Source organism: Diaphorina citri, unplaced genomic scaffold, assembly GCF_000475195.1.
Source record: "Diaphorina citri unplaced genomic scaffold, Diaci psyllid genome assembly version 1.1 scaffold27, whole genome shotgun sequence".
NCBI classification, from domain to species: Eukaryota; Metazoa; Arthropoda; class Insecta; order Hemiptera; family Psyllidae; genus Diaphorina; species Diaphorina citri.
This window is the reverse complement of record NW_007377465.1, coordinates 429,870-446,269: the sequence shown is the minus strand read 5'-3', so window position 1 is coordinate 446,269 and position 16,400 is coordinate 429,870. Positions and strand designations below refer to the sequence as shown.

Sequence of the window (16,400 nt, the reverse complement as noted above, 5' to 3'; positions counted from 1 at the left end):
ACCTTATGTTTCACACATGGCCTTACTGCTAGTGTGTAAATAAATACCTTGTGTTTGATTTTAGGAGAATCGGAAAGTGACAACTGTGATATTCGAACCTACTCGACCATTGTTAATGTGTACGACTTTCTCAACGTTTCAAAGACTTCGCATAAGGTTACTACGAGTGTTGAGTCCACGATTGAAAATGATCCTGACGACCCTGTGGCGAGGAAAACCTGTTCTGAGACGTCTGGTGCAGATGGTGAATCTCATCAGGAAGTGTCGTAATGGGGGGAAGAAGAGATTTGGACCCCTCTAATGCCGGCACTGGGTGCCACTTAAGTGATAAATACAGAAGTTAACCTGCCTTGGTGGCGTAGTGGGAGTGGGTAGTGGTCAAGACGCTCGCCTGGTAAACAGGAGGACGTGGGTTTGATCCCAGCCGAGGCATGAAATTTTATCCTCATTTGTTTGAGAATTTGACAACATAATCGAAATGGTTGGAAATATCCGTTTTGGGATCCCCTGATGTCAAAAAAGTTGTTTTTAGCCCATGGTCTGTACGTATGTATGTACGTACGCATGTATGTATATGTATGTACTACAGGTTTAAATGGGATAAGGTGGTATACAAAATATCTCAAGAACGGTTTGTCGTAGAACGTAGAGCGATGAAATTTGGTATGCTATCCCGGACTTTTACAAAGAGTTTCTTATCCTAAGCTTAATCTAGGCTTCTAAGATAAGATTTTAACAATATTGGTTACAATATAATCAATGTGTAGTTACAAAATAAGTTACTTTCTTAACTATGTTAAAATGTTGTTAAAACTATGTTTAAAAAACGTTAAAAATTTAAAAAAAAAGAAAAAATGTTCTCTTTTTTTATTTGTAAAAATGTTCTCTTTTCTTTCAGTGTTCAGACAGAGCCCATTATAAGCGCGGGTGTTACAGTAGACATGACAGTGCTACTACCTGAGCAGTACATGTGTGATTGTGACTTTGACACGACTATCATTGTATTCCGAGGCGAGGGTCTGAATGTAACCAGCGACATCTTTGAGTGGATAGACACGGGCGTGGATAGGTTTATTAGTTTCATAACAAAGGTATGTTTTGTTGGGCTCATTATTTTCATATTTGCAGATTTGCTCCCATTTGCCAATTTTGAATTTTTTGACCTATTCCAATACTTTCTTCTTCGCCTTTTCCCGTGTACACATGGGGTCGGCGTTTTTCGTCAGCCTCTCAATCAGCCCGAACTAGGGTGATAGCTTTGGCCTGACATTTGGTTTTGTATACAAATTTTACGAGTGGATACCCTTCGCACTCAACCTTTGCTATTTCTTTAGCAAGGGAAATTCAGGCTGGTATACTCCCTGTTTAAAGTCCCCTAGCCAGACTAAGGTCTTAAGTGACGGGAAATAAATATTTATCAAATGAGTTGTTCACTTGATTTCAGCTGCTAGACAAGGCAGGCCCAGCACCTGTTGACGGAACCAGAGTCATTTATATTTTCGAGTGCTACAGGGTGAAGAATGAGCTTCTGAAAAATGTGAAGCAACTTCTCAACCTAAGTCCGGGTGTGGAGATAGTGTTTATCCGATCCAAATACAATGAATTCTACTACAACACCCATGATACGACACGTGAGTGAATTCTCCCACCTTTTACTTTCATAAACTTTAGCAATGAATTCTACTACAACACCCATGATACGACACGTGAGTGAATTCTCCCACCTTTTACTTTCATAAACTTTAGCACCAACCTCAGTAGTGTAGTGGTTAGCGCGGTGGACTTCGGATCTGGAAGTTGGTGGTTCGAGTCCAAGTCAAGCCATAAATTTTAGCGTAGTGCATTAAGCAGGGAATGACATGTGTGACAAGCATTTATGCTTAATGCAATTAAAAAATTCCTTTTTTCCATGAACTTTAGGAAATGTTGAATTTCGGCTACCCTAGTTAGCTTGGTTGGTAGCGCATCTGCCTCGTAAGCGCTAGGCCGCAGGTTCAATTACCGCGCGGGGCGGATTTCATCCTGAAGGGATAACGTTCGTTTTTGGAACGGCTGCCTTTTTCCTATCCTGTCTCCTAAACTTTAGCACCAACCTCAGTAGTGTAGTGGTTAGCGCGGTGGACTTCGGATCTGGAAGTTGGTGGTTCGAGTCCAAGTCAAGCCAAGCCATAAATTTTAGCGTAGTGCATTAAGCAGGGAATGACATTTGTGACAAGCATTTATGTTTAATGCAATTAAAAAATTCCTTTTTTCCATGAACTTTAGGAAATGTTGAATTTCGGCTAGCCTAGTTAGCTTGGTTGGTAGCGCATCTGCCTCGTAAGCGCTAGGCCGCAGGTTCGATTACCGCGCGGGGCGGATTTCATCCTGAAGGGATAAAGTTCGTTTTTGGAACGGCTGCCTTTTTCCTATCCTGTCTCCCTTCGATTTCGGGACGATAAGACCTTAGCAGTTACAGTTCCCTCAGTCAAAAGCTCAAAAAAAAAAAAAAAAAAAAAAAAAAAAAAAAACAGTGACCAAAAATGACACTTTGAAAGATCATACCTTATGTTTCACACATGGCCTTACTGCTAGTGTGTAAATAAATACCTTGTGTTTGATTTTAGGAGAATCGGAAAGTGACAACTGTGATATTCGAACCTACTCGACCATTGTTAATGTGTACGACTTTCTCAACGTTTCAAAGACTTCACATAAGGTTACTACGAGTGTTGAGTCCACGATGGAAAATGATCCTGACGACCCTGTGGCGAGGAAAACCTGTTCTGAGACGTCTGGTGCAGATGGTGAATCTCATCAGGAAGTGTCGTAATGGGGGGAAGAAGAGATTTGGACCGCTCTAATGCCGGCACTGGGTTCCACTTAAGTGATAAATACAGAAGTTAACCTGCCTCGGTGGGTGGCGTAGTGGGTAGTGGTCAAGACGTTCGCCTGGTAAACAGGAGGACGTGGGTTTGATCCCAGCCGAGGCATGGAATTTTATCCTCATTTGTTTGAGAATTTGACAACATAATAATGGAGCTATAAGGGTTAGGTTGGTAGAGAACGCCTAAGGCGTTAACCTCGCCTATTGGTTACCTTCCACTTATAATAGCAATAAAGGGAACTGTAATTGCTAAGGTCTTTTCTCTTGCGCAAGAAGTTTGCTGTTTACACTCCGAAACTCCCGGGAAAGTCTCTTGCGGAAGCCAACTTGCGCGATATATATTTATATTGCCAATCGTGCGATGTTCACATCGGATTTTTGACCTTCGGAAGTTCATGATCACGAGTGCAGTTGGCACTTGAGTAGTTGTTGAAATTTTCACACACCCTATGAAATAATTAACTACCAAATGAATTACCTAATAAATTAATCAATTATAAAAAAAAAGTTCGACACACTGAAGCCATGGGAATTGAACTTTCCTACATGTGTAATGTTACGCATTGAATTTCCAGTAATCTCTCGGTGAAATCCAATATCTTGTTCACTATATCAGATAGCATTAACAGCAGAATCCTATGTATTTCGGTCATTTATCTGTTGACCGTTTCATTCCTTTACTTTTTGAACTCTTATGGCGAGGGATTTATTGTTATACTGTAGATGATATAAGTAGATATAACAGTTTTGAAATGGTCCAAGTACTCTACGTACGCATGTATGTATATGTATGTACTACAGGTTTAAATGGGATAAGGTGGTATACAAAATATCTCAAGAACGGTTTGTCGTAGAGCGATGAAATTTGGCATGCTATCCCGGTATGGTCCAAGGACGCGACTGTAACAAGTAACAATTTGGTAAAAATCGGACAGTTACTTATCCAGATATCAACCAAATTCAATGTTGCTTCGAACTTCAAAAAAAAAAAAAAAAAAATCAACTTTATATACTTTATATGATTCCTTATTACACGGGGAGTATTCAAGGATAGAAAATTCTTGGTCGAAAATTGGCCGCCGTAGGCGGCTGATTTTTGGACTTAGAAAAATTTTCAAAAAAAAGTTAAATTTTTGAACACTTTTCAATGATCCATCATTACATGGGGAGTATTTTAAGACGGGAAATTTTCGACCAAAAATTGGCCGCCGTAGGCGGCTCAGGCTTGGGACTTGGGATTTTTTTTTTCTCAAATACGTATACCGCAAAAGTAATAGAAAGTCGTGTGATGTTCACACCAGATTTTTTTAAGCCGTATTCCCCTTGTGGAGATTTCATGATTATTTCGGGGACTGTCTGGCATTGTTCCATTTCCCCGTTTCCTAATATAGGTTAACCTTGAAACTCCCACAAAGAGTCTGCATTCTATGACCTTTGGAAAGATTGGAGCTCCATTGTCCATTTACTATGGAATCATAAATAACACACATAGGAAAAATTCATGGCAATCATGGGCTACATGATTTTTACATTACAGTTCAGTTCCACCCAACTTGCTGAATTATAAATATACACCCTTTCATTGCAGACCACAAAACCAGTTATCTCTTCAGTGCAGTGGTCCAATGCCTTCCGCCATAGACATATATGGCTATCCATCTTTTCAGAGTTGATAATGAACTCTTCAATGTAAACATAACATAAATTTAACTAACAAGCACACCAATTTAACAAATTCAACAAGTTCTTTTGCTTCAAAAGCCTTCATAGACCGAAGTATAATAATGATACGATAATGTCGATTTTCATTTCAGATATCTATTCCATCTTGCTAGAATGGTTTAAGCTGCAATACGAGTACATTCCCAGTCTTTGGCGTTTTCGTTGTCTCGCACGTATTTTAGTCGGTCGGCAATCTTGAGTCCGTGAGATTCGTAGAAGTCCATGAAGGTGGGGAACAGTTTGTAGGCGATTCTGAAAGCATTTGAATTGAGTTGATTAGTTGTATGCTTAGATTAGTTGTAAAATGTGTGGATCTTTTTTCTTTTGTCCTTTTATTCGAGAGTAAAATCCGCGTTATTAACGTTATACTGGTTATACAGTGACGTGAGGGTTCTCTAACTCTTCATGTTCTTTCCTATCTATATTCAAATATTTACCATGTATAAATCGATGTGATAAATCTATGAAGAGAACTTAACCCAGTTGAATAAAGAAAATGAAGGAGTTGATTAGTTGTATGCTTAGATTAGTTGTAAAATGTGTGGATCTTTTTTCTTTTGTCCTTTTATTCGAGAGTAAAATCCGCGTTACTAACGTTATACAGTGACGTGAGGGTTCTCTAACTCTTCATGTTCTTTCCTATCTATATTCAAATAGTTACTATGTATAAATCGATGTGATAAATCTATGAAGAGAACTTCAACCCAATTAAAGAAAGAAAATGAAGTATAAATTTTACCTTGTGATTTTTTTAATTCCTATTATTAACAATTTTTTTTCTTCTCTTGTCAAGGAAAAAGACACCGTCTCGGAACTGCATTGCATTACTTCCAGACGGTATTCTTTTTTCTTTTATTTTCTCTCTTTCTCTCTATTCTTTACTTTTTTCTTTGTTTCACGTCTGCCAGAGCCAATTAGGATGCCTTTGGAAGTAACAACTTGGTAACTTACACATGGTCAGGTCTAGCCAGGTCATGCTGTCCCTTCTCAAATTTGCTCAGGAGTTCGTCATGGTTCTTCTTATGAGTGTCCCAATCCACTGGTTGTCCCTGGTGACACACATACGCTCTTATCTTACAGAACAGAGGCTCTGCTTCGTAGATGTCGATCCAGTTGGATGTCTCGAGTTGGACCACCTTGCCGGCTATCCGGATTTGTCTGGCGAGATACAATCCGTCCACGTTGTTGATCCAGAGAAAGGTGAACGCAGCATTCGGGTTTTCTTTCTGGAAAAATTTCGGATGGTTAGAATGCAAAGAGCTTTCTTTTTACCCTTTTATCAATTTTGGCGGGCGGTCTTGAAGTTGAAGAAACCCCCCGGAAAACCGTCTTGGTTGAGTGTTTTCGTAATCTAGGCCCTTTGACGCATCTTTTGGCACCGGTTCCATCCTTGTACCTTATTACGTAATTTTTGGCCTTTTTTCTATTGGCTGTAGCGGGATAAAGCCCCCGGTTTGACTTTCAGTTTCTGTGTTTGCTCACCTTTACGCATCAAAAGCTTGGTTGAAAATTTTGTACCTTATGAGGTAAAATTTACATCGCCAGCTCCCAGACTAAAAGTTTAGGGAACTGTATTGTTTTGTAGGGAACTGTATCAACTGTCTGATTGTCCCGAAATCGAAGAGAAGGAGAACAGGATAGGAAAAGTGAACCGTTCTAGGAACGAACCGTTAGGAAAAATAATTCATCCTCCTTTGGTCTCTTTTATTGTCATAATATGTTTTGCTAAACGAAGTCTTATTGAGCGATAACTAGATTGTTAGATTCCGCTTACCAAATCCTTTGACTTGCTACTCCTGCCATCAGTCATGATTACAAAACCATCTTCATCCAGTCGCCTCAGGATTAAACTTCTTGAATTTACTCTGCCATCTCTGAAAATGTAACGAAGGATTTTGATTTTGAACAATTTATTTTTCAGTGTTTCTATTTATCTATTCAGTCGTATTTTGGTGTCAGATTACTCATGGTTGGTTTCGTTCAGACGTCATGAATTTGATTCTGTCGTTTTACTTCAGTGACTTGGTGGTTAAGAATTAACTACCCCTCAAAAAATACTTCGTTTTGAAAAATGAACTCTTGACGTTCGCGCGCTTCTAGCACGCTTGATTTATAATCTCGGTAGAGGCATGCACTTTAGGAATGACAAAAATGGAAGAACACAAAGTACCCTCTTCTAGTCTAGTTATGCTTTAATAATCTTAATATACTATCAAAAAAGTAGGTAAACCCCTCGTCTTGAACCCGGAACGTCTTGAGTAGAAAACGTCTGATGCTTACTTGGATGCTGTAGATACATTCATAACATTCGCCACCAGGTTGCTATCAGAATGGAGTTCGCTGTGGTGTGTGAACCAAGATTTGAACAGTTGCATAGGATCGGCAGGTATAGGGTCAATCTTCTGGATGCCTGTCATTTCAGCTAGGTTTGTGAGGGGGTTTGCCTAGGGTATAAACAACAAATTTTTATCATGGGCACACAGGTATTAGTTATGTACAAGTACAGACTGCTTGGTTTGAGTGTGAGTGGCGAACATAGACCATTGACCCTAGTCTACACCCTGGACCTCGCACCTATGTGTCCACCTATCCACAACGGAGCTTGGAACCTCCTGCTATTTTAGAAAATTCTGAGTCTAGAATGTTAACAAGAATGTACCCTCACAGATAAAGTACTCAGCTCAATTTCTTTATTTTCAGCGAGGGGCGGGAACTCGGGATTATGGTCGGAGCCATTCATGAACATGATTTATTTCCTCTTGGGTCGGTACTCCGTTGTGGACGCCTACTAATAGGTAGGTATGTCTTTTCAACACTGCACGAAATTATACTTGACAGAATTTGATTCTTACCTGGGGCAATCCTGCTTGATATCGTTGGGCCATGTTCCGAAGGGTTGAACCCATCATTCGAATCAGTTTGCTGGCTTCCATCTAGAAGGAAAAGAATAAGTACATATATGTATTATGTATTAGTACATATATGTATTATTATTTTTTATTTATTTATGTTCATAAATAAATAAAAATGGTTTATGTAAAAAAAAAAAAAAAATACAAGTACCTACTGTTTATGGTAGATTTTTGACATAATGAGCTTTTTTTTATTAGTAAGAAATTGTCGAACTTGGCACCTCGAGAGTCTTGAGACAAAAGATCGGAGGAATAAATTTTCGAAGCCAAATAAAAATAGTCGATTTTTTTTTTTTCCTCGTTACAGTTCCATGTTTTTGGAAATTGGATCTCCTTTTTTACGTTTTAAGAAATTTGACTAGACTTTGTGGTTTGGCAACTATTGAAAATTCCTTGTTCAATAATCCGAATGCTTTCTGATCAATTTCATACTCGTGCTGATTTGATCTTGAGGAATTTTATTCCTGTCACATTTTGTTTCAACTTTGATAGGTTGTCATTTCCATATTGAAAGCTAAACTCTCCTAGGTATGTGTTTGCTAAGTTTGCTTGATATTTTTCGAAATGCTGATGCTCCTATTTGACATGTATATATGTAAGGTTTACATAATTTTCTAAGGTATATGAGGGATTATTGTTCATTAATAGCTTCTTGGAAGCTTTTGGAACTCTCTTTTTATTGGCTATGCAAAACGAAATGTGTACTTATATCATGGTTTAGAGCAGCGGTTCCGAAACTTTTTTTTTTTCTACGCGGCCCCTTTTTTTCAATTGTGAACACTCCGCGGCCCCTTTTCTATATATGTATCATGTGATCTTCCCGGGGTCGCAAAGTCCACGGCCCCCCTCGCGGACTCCACTTTCTGGATCACTGGCTTAGAAAGACTTTGTCGTCTCTTTACCTTCCAAGTCTAGAACATGTTTGTTAATCTGTGATGATGCTCAGAGACTGTTTAGGCGTAATTCCGATTATACAATTTTATCTGGAAATGTTCCAAACGCTCTAGGATAAAATTGTAGACTCGAAGCTTTTAGATCTTTTCAAGTGAAAGTTGTGCTGTACAGATTGCTTGGGCCTTGTACCTTATTAATAGGAATTTTTAATTGTGTTAAGCATACTCGTATTTAAATGCTTGTCACAAATATCGTTCCCCGATTATTACACCTAGGTAAATTTTATGACTTGACTTGGACTCGAACCACCAACTTCCAGATCCAAAGTCCAACGCATTAACAACTGCACCACTGAGGTTGGTGTGCCTTATTAGTATCAGCCACGATATCATGTGATCTTCCCGGGGTCGCAAAGTCCACGGCCCCCCTCGCGGACTCCACTTTCTGGATCACTGGCTTCGAAAGGCTTTGTCGTCTCTTTACCTTCCAAGTCTACAACATGTTTGTTAATCTGTGATGATGCTCAGAGACTGTTTATGTTTAGGCGTAATTCCGATTATACAATTTTATCTGGAAGTGTTCCAAACGCTCTAGGATTAGACTCGAAGCTTTTAGATCTTTTCAAATGAAAGTTGTGCTGTACAGATTGCTTGGGCCTTGTACCTTATTAGTAGGAATTTTTTATTGTGTTAAGCATACTTTTAATTGTGTTAAGCAAGCATAAATGCTTGTCACAAATATCGTTCCCCGATCATTACACCTAGGTAAATTTTATGACTTGGACTCGAACCACCAACTTTCAGACCTAAGTCCATCGCATTAACAACTGCACCACTGAGGTTGGTGTGCCTTATTAGTATTAGCCACGGATGCTTGTCACAAATATCGTTCCCCGATTATTACACCTAGGTAAATTTTATGACTTGACTTGGACTCGAACCACCAACTTCCAGATACCCAACTTGCTAAATTATAAATATACACCCTTTCATTGCAGACCACAAAACCAGTTATCTCTTCAGTGCAGTGGTCCAATGCCTTCCATAGACATATATGGCTATCCATCTTTTCAGAGTTGATAATGAACTCTTCAATGTAAACATAACATAAATTTAACTAACAAGCACACCAATTTAACAAATCCAATGTGTCAAAGTTCGACACACTGAAGCCATGGGAATTGAACTTTCCTACATGTGTAATGTTACGCATTGAATTTCCAGTAATCTCTCGGTGAAATCCAATATCTTGTTCACTATATCAGATAGCATTAACAGCAGAATCCTATGTATTTCGGTCATTTATCTGTTGACCGTTTCATTCCTTTACTTTTTGAACTCTTATGGCGAGGGATTTATTGTTATACTGTAGATGATATAAGTAGATATAACAGTTTTGAAATGGTCCAAGTACTCTCCAGGTCATTGCTATTGGACTTTTTAACTCCTAAACCATCCTATTTTTGCTTGATATTTTTTAAAAATAAATATTACTTAAGCCAAGTACTCTCCAGGTCATTGCTATTGGACTTTTTAACTCCTAAACCATCCTATTTTTGCTTGATATTTTTTAAAAATAAATATTACATAAATAATAATAAATTAGGTAGGTACCTATTCAAGGTCATTAAGAGATTTCAGACATAGGTCTCCGAGAATCCGACTTTAATGGCGATTCTGTTCGGGTACCTACAAGATCAATTTGTGTTATGTGAAAATAGTGAGAATAATTGCATGTGACGAAGATTGGCAAATCAGTAGGTAGCACCCATATACGCAATCTACTTTTCAAAGATTGGATAACATTGGGAACTTGGCCATAATGTGTGTGTTTTTTTTTTTTTTTTTTTTTTTTTTTTTTTTCAAGAGGTTTGACAGAGGGAACTGTAACTGCTATGGTCTTATCGTCCCGAAATCAAAGAGAGAAGGAAGACAGGATAGGAGAAAGCCAGCCGTTCCGAGAACGAACATTACCCCGTCAGGATAAAATCCGCCCCGGGCGGGAATCCAAGACCACGTGTACTTAATTGCTGTTTTCTATGGATTATTTTAATTTTATAAGCAGGAAAAAAATATGCAATTCCTTTGCCAACATGGTCTTGGAATACTATCTGTGCTTAATTGCTGTTTTCTATGTGAGAGAAGGAAGACAGGATAGGAGAAAGCCAGCCGTTCCGAGAACGAACATTATCCCGTCAGGATAAAATCCGCCCCGGGCGGGAATCCAAGACCATGTGTGCTTAATTGCTGTTTTCTATGGATTATTTTAATTTTATAAGCAGGAAATAAATATGCAATTCCTTTGCCAAAGTGTCACGTGTAAAGATGTAAACCATTGGCATTGGAAGAAAAATGTCCTCTTTAGTGGTTATAGGTACTTGATATTTTATCAACTCAATAAATTTTCAGTAACCCAATAAGGATATAAGCAATTGATCTTAAATTCTATGGAAAAACTGGCACCTTAAAAGTGTCCTCAATATCTTGAAAAATATTTCATGCACTCTAGTAAGGATTAGGAGATTAGGACTATTAGAAGGAGTTAACAAAGTGTGGTTTCTGATTTCAGACTTATGTACATCCGAGGGGATTAAACGAATGGGTTCCTATGTCACGTATTCACACTTCTAGAATTTTTGCATCTAAATTAAAATAAATTTGCCAATTTAGGCCCCAACGTCGAATGGGTTCCTATGTCACGTATTCACACTTCTAGAATTTTTGCATCTAAATTAAAATAAATTTGCCAATTTAGGCCCCAACGTAAAATAAATACAGAGCGTTCAAAAAGTCTTGAAACCCCTGAATATTTTTTGAATGGCTAAAGATGAGATTCGGCAAGATCAAACATAACCTAGCTGAGTTATTCGCCCTGTCTGAACAAGCCCCACGTCCGAACACACCCCGGTCTCCCCTACCTTAATTAAAGGCTTGGAAAACCTTTTTGTTTTGAAACCGCTTTCGCATGACTTCAAGGAACATACCTATCTGCTATCTGGGAACGGAAAAGTTTGGAATGAAAATTTCATTCCCATCCGGGATTCGAACAAAGGGTTGAGAGTCAATGGTCTTGTCCTAACCATTCGGCAACGGAAGTGGCTATCTGCTATCTGGGAACGGAAAAGTTTGGAATGAAAATTTCATTCCCATCCGGGATTCGAACAAAGGGTTGAGAGTCAATGGTCTTAACCATTCGGCAACGAAATTAAGCTTCAGAGCTATTCTCCTAGTTTCTATGTTATGTAATAGCACCACGCTGAAATGTTACGTAATAAAGACAGTAAAGTTACGTAACCATCTCCCAAAGAAAACAACAATAGCTCTGTGTTCAGATGCATCCACTTGTTGTTTTATCGTGTAGTGGTCAAGATGCTCGCCTGGTTAACAGGAGGGCGTGGGTTCAATCCCAGCCGAGGTATGGAATTTTATCAAAATAATCTTAGAATTTGACCACAATAATAATTATAATAGTACCCTACTGCTGGAGTACAGGGACTTTTCAGTCCTATGGGAGCAGTATAAATAAGCACTATTATTATTATTATTTCAGAGCTGGGTTTTATTATTCGTAGGTACTCATACAAGTCTGACTAGTCATAATTATGTTTGGTATCCATGCACTTTTAGTACTGCAAGGTGGTAGGTACAGTAAACATAATATCTGTGATCAAGTTTGGTACTTGGATATACCTATAAATGTGTACTTATCGACCTATAGTCCTATACTGTACCGAGGCAGGTATATAGAGGTTGGGTTAAAAGTTAAAACCAGCGGCAATAGCACGTTGAATACACCAGTTCTCAATAGATCACTGAAATTAAGCAGCGTTGTGCGTGGTTGGTATCCGGATGGGTGACCATCTGCGCAATCAGACCACCTTTACTTAATTGTTATTTCTAGCAAACTAGTAATGGACCCACAACTCCCACATGTTTAGATCCTCACCAATTTGGACTTCGTTTTAAGAGGTTGAACAGAGGGAACTGTAACTGCGAAGGTCTTATCGTCCCGAAATCAAAGAGAGAAGGAAGACAGGATAAAAGAAAGTCAGCCGATCCGGGAACGAATATTATCCCTTCAGGATAAAATCCGACCCGGGCGGGAATCGAACTTTCTACATTTACCGACCGGAAACGGGAACAAACCAATATACAATATACCTACTTATGTATTTTGAAATATTGATCTGTCCTTGCATATGTCTGCTGTTTGGAGTGTTTGGTTCATTTTCGAACGGCTAATCCGATTTCGGTGAATTTGGGAGGTAAAAACAATGTCAGTAGGTAGGATTTATTTTCCTTTTCTTTTCTGAGTGAGCTAGTATTCTCTATCCAGATGGTTATGAGAGCAAGGAGTCATCGACCCAAAATGAAAGAACCAATCAGAATGTGAGAATTCCTTGCATTGTTGCAATTAAGGTAAAGGTCTAGCCAGCCTAGTTATCTTTGTTGGTAGTCAGTCTGCCTTGAGAGGGAGAGAGAGAGAGAGAGAGAGAGAGAAGGAGAGAGAGAGAGGGAGGGAAAGAGAGGGACGGAAAGAGAGGGAGAGAGAGAGAGAGAGAGAGAGGGAGAGAGAGAAGGAGAGAGAGAAGGAGAGAGGGAGGGATAAAAAGAAGAAAAGATGATTTTTTTTCCTCCTTTGGTTTTTCCTTCTTTTTTTTTCGATGTAAAAAAAAGGTGGTGTCGACAAGCCCTTGGGAAATAGATACCTACCTACCTAAATGTTGACCTTACCTACATACATATAGGTAAACCTACCTAGAACAAATTGATAGAATAGAGAACTTGATCGAAATTGAATATAATTCATAGAACAGAATTCGGATTATTCGGAATAGAATAGATTTCAAATTGTTTAAATCTTCTGATGGAAAAGAAACAACGTTCGATGTCGGAACGGCTGGATTTCTCCTATCGTGTCGATTGCGGGACGATATTACTACAGAAACTCAGTTGTTACAGATCCCTCTATCGAACCCCTTAAAGATATCTACAAACCATAAATTATTATTATTTTTAAAACGTCGAATTTTGTTGTTCTAAATAAAAATGTCATTTTAAACAAGCAAGTAATTTCCATGACTTGAAAATGGTCAAAAATATAACGAAGCCAGCCTAGTTAGCTTAGTTGGTAGTGCTTCTGCCTTGTAAGCGCTAGGCCGCGGGTTCGATTCCCGCCCGGGGCGGATTTTATCCTGATGGGATAAATGTTCGTTCTCGGAACGGCTGGCTTTCTCCTATCCTGTCTTCCTTCTCTTTTCGATTTCGGGACGATAAGACCATAGAAGTTACAGTTCCCTCTGTCAAACCTCTTAAAAAAAAAAAAAAAGTCTTCCCAATTTTTATCTGTGTCATAAATGGTAAAGAAAAAATTTAATAGGAGAAGGAAAAGAAGAATAATAGAGAGCCATTATTATGCAAGGGTATAACACAACAGCTGAAATTTGGGTTAGTGTTCTATCTTTTAAAATGCAACTTTTTGAAGTAGTCGCCGAATTTTGGCCGGTGCCAGGGTCGGCCCCAGGGGGGTCAACTTCCAAATCTTAAATAAGAACTCCCTGATTGTGATACATCAAATTAAAGACCTTGAAAAACGTAGTACTTTGATACAAGTTTGAGCTCGATCTAACAACCAGGGCCGGAGTTATGGCCTATTCAATTTTTAATTTTGTCATGTTCTCCCAACAATAGGGGAAGCACCAAGAATGGGAAATTCATTTTGATCGATGATTTGTGCTTCAAATAGGTCCCCCTAATGATTCACATAGAAATCCAGACTCCGAAATAAATATTTGAAAGATCAATTTTCACCCCCCGAAGGCCATCAGGGCCGAAAGTTTAAATTTGATTTTTGGGTAGGTACCTATAAATACGTGTACCTATAAATACGTACATATGCATCTAAAATCTAAATGCATTATTTATTATTATTACCTTGGCGAGATGTTTTTTTTTTACGTAACAAGATGAGGCCTCTCGTTTTTTATTGAAGGTCAATATTAGCAGGTTCGCCAACCTGCCAAAAATATTTTGGTAGGAGGAAACCAGTTTAATGTTTTTTTTTCTATTTATTAAAGTGTTCTAACATTGAACACTTTAATAAATACAAAACAAAAAACTTTAAACTGGTTTCCTCCTACCAAAATATTTTTGGCAGGTTAAAAAAGAAGGAAAAAACAACATTAAATTAATTCATGATTACTCAAGTTTAGCTGTTTAGGTGGCCAAAGACAAGTTGTTTTTTTTTTCTTCCCAAGCTCTTTAACAATCCTTGTAGGCATTTCGCATGTCTTTTGCACTCAAAGATCACATTAAAGTTCAAAGAAGGAAAAATGGGGCAGGGTTTAGCCTTTAATCAAGGTAATTCGGCAATGATTTGGGTAATTCGAATTACCTTGATTAAAGGCTTGGAAAACCTTTTTGTTTTGAAACCGCTTTCGCATGACTTCAAGGAACATACCCTATCTGCTATCTGGGAACGGAAAAGTTTGGAATGAAAATTTCATTCCCATCCGGGATTCGAACAAAGGGTTGAGAGTCAATGGTCTTGTCCTAACCATTCGGCAACGGAAGTGGGCTTCAGAGCTATTCTCCTAGTTTCTATGTTATGTAATAGCACCACGCTGAAATGTTACGTAATAAAGACAGTAAAGTTACGTAACCATCTCCCAAAGAAAACAACAATAGCTCTGTGTTCAGATGCATCCACTTGTTGTTTTATCGTGTAGTGGTCAAGATGCTCGCCTGGTTAACAGGAGGGCGTGGGTTCAATCCCAGCCGAGGTATGGAATTTTATCAAAATAATCTTAGAATTTGACCACAATAATAATTATAATAGTACCCTACTGCTGGAGTACAGGGACTTTTCAGTCCTATGGGAGCAGTATAAATAAGCACTATTATTACTATTTCCGAGCTGGGTCATATTATTCGTAGGTACTCATACAAGTCTGACTAGTCATAATTATGTTTGGTATCCATGCACTTTTAGTACTGCAAGGTGGTAGGTACAGTAAACATAATATCTGTGATCAAGTTTGGTACTTGGATATACCTATAAATGTGTACTTATCGACCTATACTCTATACTGTACCGAGGCAGGTATAGAGGTTGGGTTAAAAGTTAAAACCAGCGGCAATAGCACGTTGAATACACCAGTTCTCAATAGATCACTGAAATTAAGCAGCGTTGTGCGTGGTTGGTATCCGGATGGGTGACCATCTGCGCAATCAGACCACCTTTACTTAATTGTTATTTCTAGCAAACTAGTAATGGACCCACAACTCCCACATGTTTAGATCCTCACCAATTTGGACTTCGTTTTAAGAGGTTGAACAGAGGGAACTGTAACTGCGAAGGTCTTATCGTCCCGAAATCAAAGAGAGAAGGAAGACAGGATAAAAGAAAGTCAGCCGATCCGGGAACGAATATTATCCCTTCAGGATAAAATCCGACCCGGGCGGGAATCGAACTTTCTACATTTACCGACCGGAAACGGGAACAAACCAATATACAATATACCTACTTATGTATTTTGAAATATTGATCTGTCCTTGCATATGTCTGCTGTTTGGAGTGTTTGGTTCATTTTCGAACGGCTAATCCGATTTCGGTGAATTTGGGAGGTAAAAACAATGTCAGTAGGTAGGATTTATTTTCCTTTTCTTTTCTGAGTGAGCTAGTATTCTCTATCCAGATGGTTATGAGAGCAAGGAGTCATCGACCCAAAATGAAAGAACCAATCAGAATGTGAGAATTCCTTGCATTGTTGCAATTAAGGTAAAGGTCTAGCCAGCCTAGTTATCTTTGTTGGTAGTCAGTCTGCCTTGTAAGCGCTAGGCCGCGGGTTCGATTCCCGCCCGGGGCGGATTTTATCCTGATGGGATAATGTTCGTTATCGGAACTACTGGCTTTCTCCTAATATCCTGACTTCCTTCTCTCTTCGATTTCGGTGCGATTGCGATAAGACCTAATTAGTAGTTATAGTTACAATTCCCTCTATCAAA

General features: G+C 38.7%; 2 protein-coding genes and 1 long non-coding RNA gene across 6 annotated transcripts in view; 1 reads left to right on the top strand and 2 right to left on the bottom strand.

Moving 5' to 3' along the window:
* LOC103510517 overlaps positions 1–3,370 on the top strand; it is an 8,679-nt gene extending 5,309 nt beyond the window's left edge. For all 3 annotated transcript variants that reach the window (XM_017444715.2, XM_008475192.3, XM_008475199.3), the window contains 3 exons: positions 899–1,091; positions 1,445–1,631; positions 2,607–3,370. In XM_017444715.2, coding sequence (XP_017300204.1) covers positions 899–1,091; positions 1,445–1,631; positions 2,607–2,812 — 586 coding nt within the window. In that variant the 3' untranslated portion in view covers positions 2,813–3,370. The remainder of the gene's footprint in view (positions 1–898; positions 1,092–1,444; positions 1,632–2,606) is intronic.
* On the bottom strand, positions 1,497–2,022 carry LOC113468062. Its single transcript, XR_003391927.1, has 2 exons — positions 1,725–2,022; positions 1,497–1,649 (listed from the first exon to the last, which is right to left on the bottom strand). It is a non-coding gene; the product is annotated as an uncharacterized LOC113468062 (long non-coding RNA).
* Positions 3,371–4,085: 715 nt separating the features above from the next.
* The window catches only part of LOC103510503 (pyridoxine/pyridoxamine 5'-phosphate oxidase), a 12,772-nt gene continuing 457 nt past the window's right edge, over positions 4,086–16,400 (bottom strand). Inside the window, exons 2-6 of one of the 2 annotated variants that reach the window (XM_008475180.3) lie at positions 7,441–7,521; positions 6,869–7,032; positions 6,363–6,462; positions 5,540–5,814; positions 4,086–4,840 (exon numbers count right to left, since the gene is read on the bottom strand). In XM_008475180.3, coding sequence (XP_008473402.1) covers positions 4,708–4,840; positions 5,540–5,814; positions 6,363–6,462; positions 6,869–7,032; positions 7,441–7,521 — 753 coding nt within the window. In that variant the 3' untranslated portion in view covers positions 4,086–4,707. Of the gene's footprint in view, positions 4,841–5,539; positions 5,815–6,362; positions 6,463–6,868; positions 7,033–7,440; positions 7,524–16,400 lie in introns of those variants that run through there. The other variant, XM_026824688.1, reaches the window with a different exon arrangement.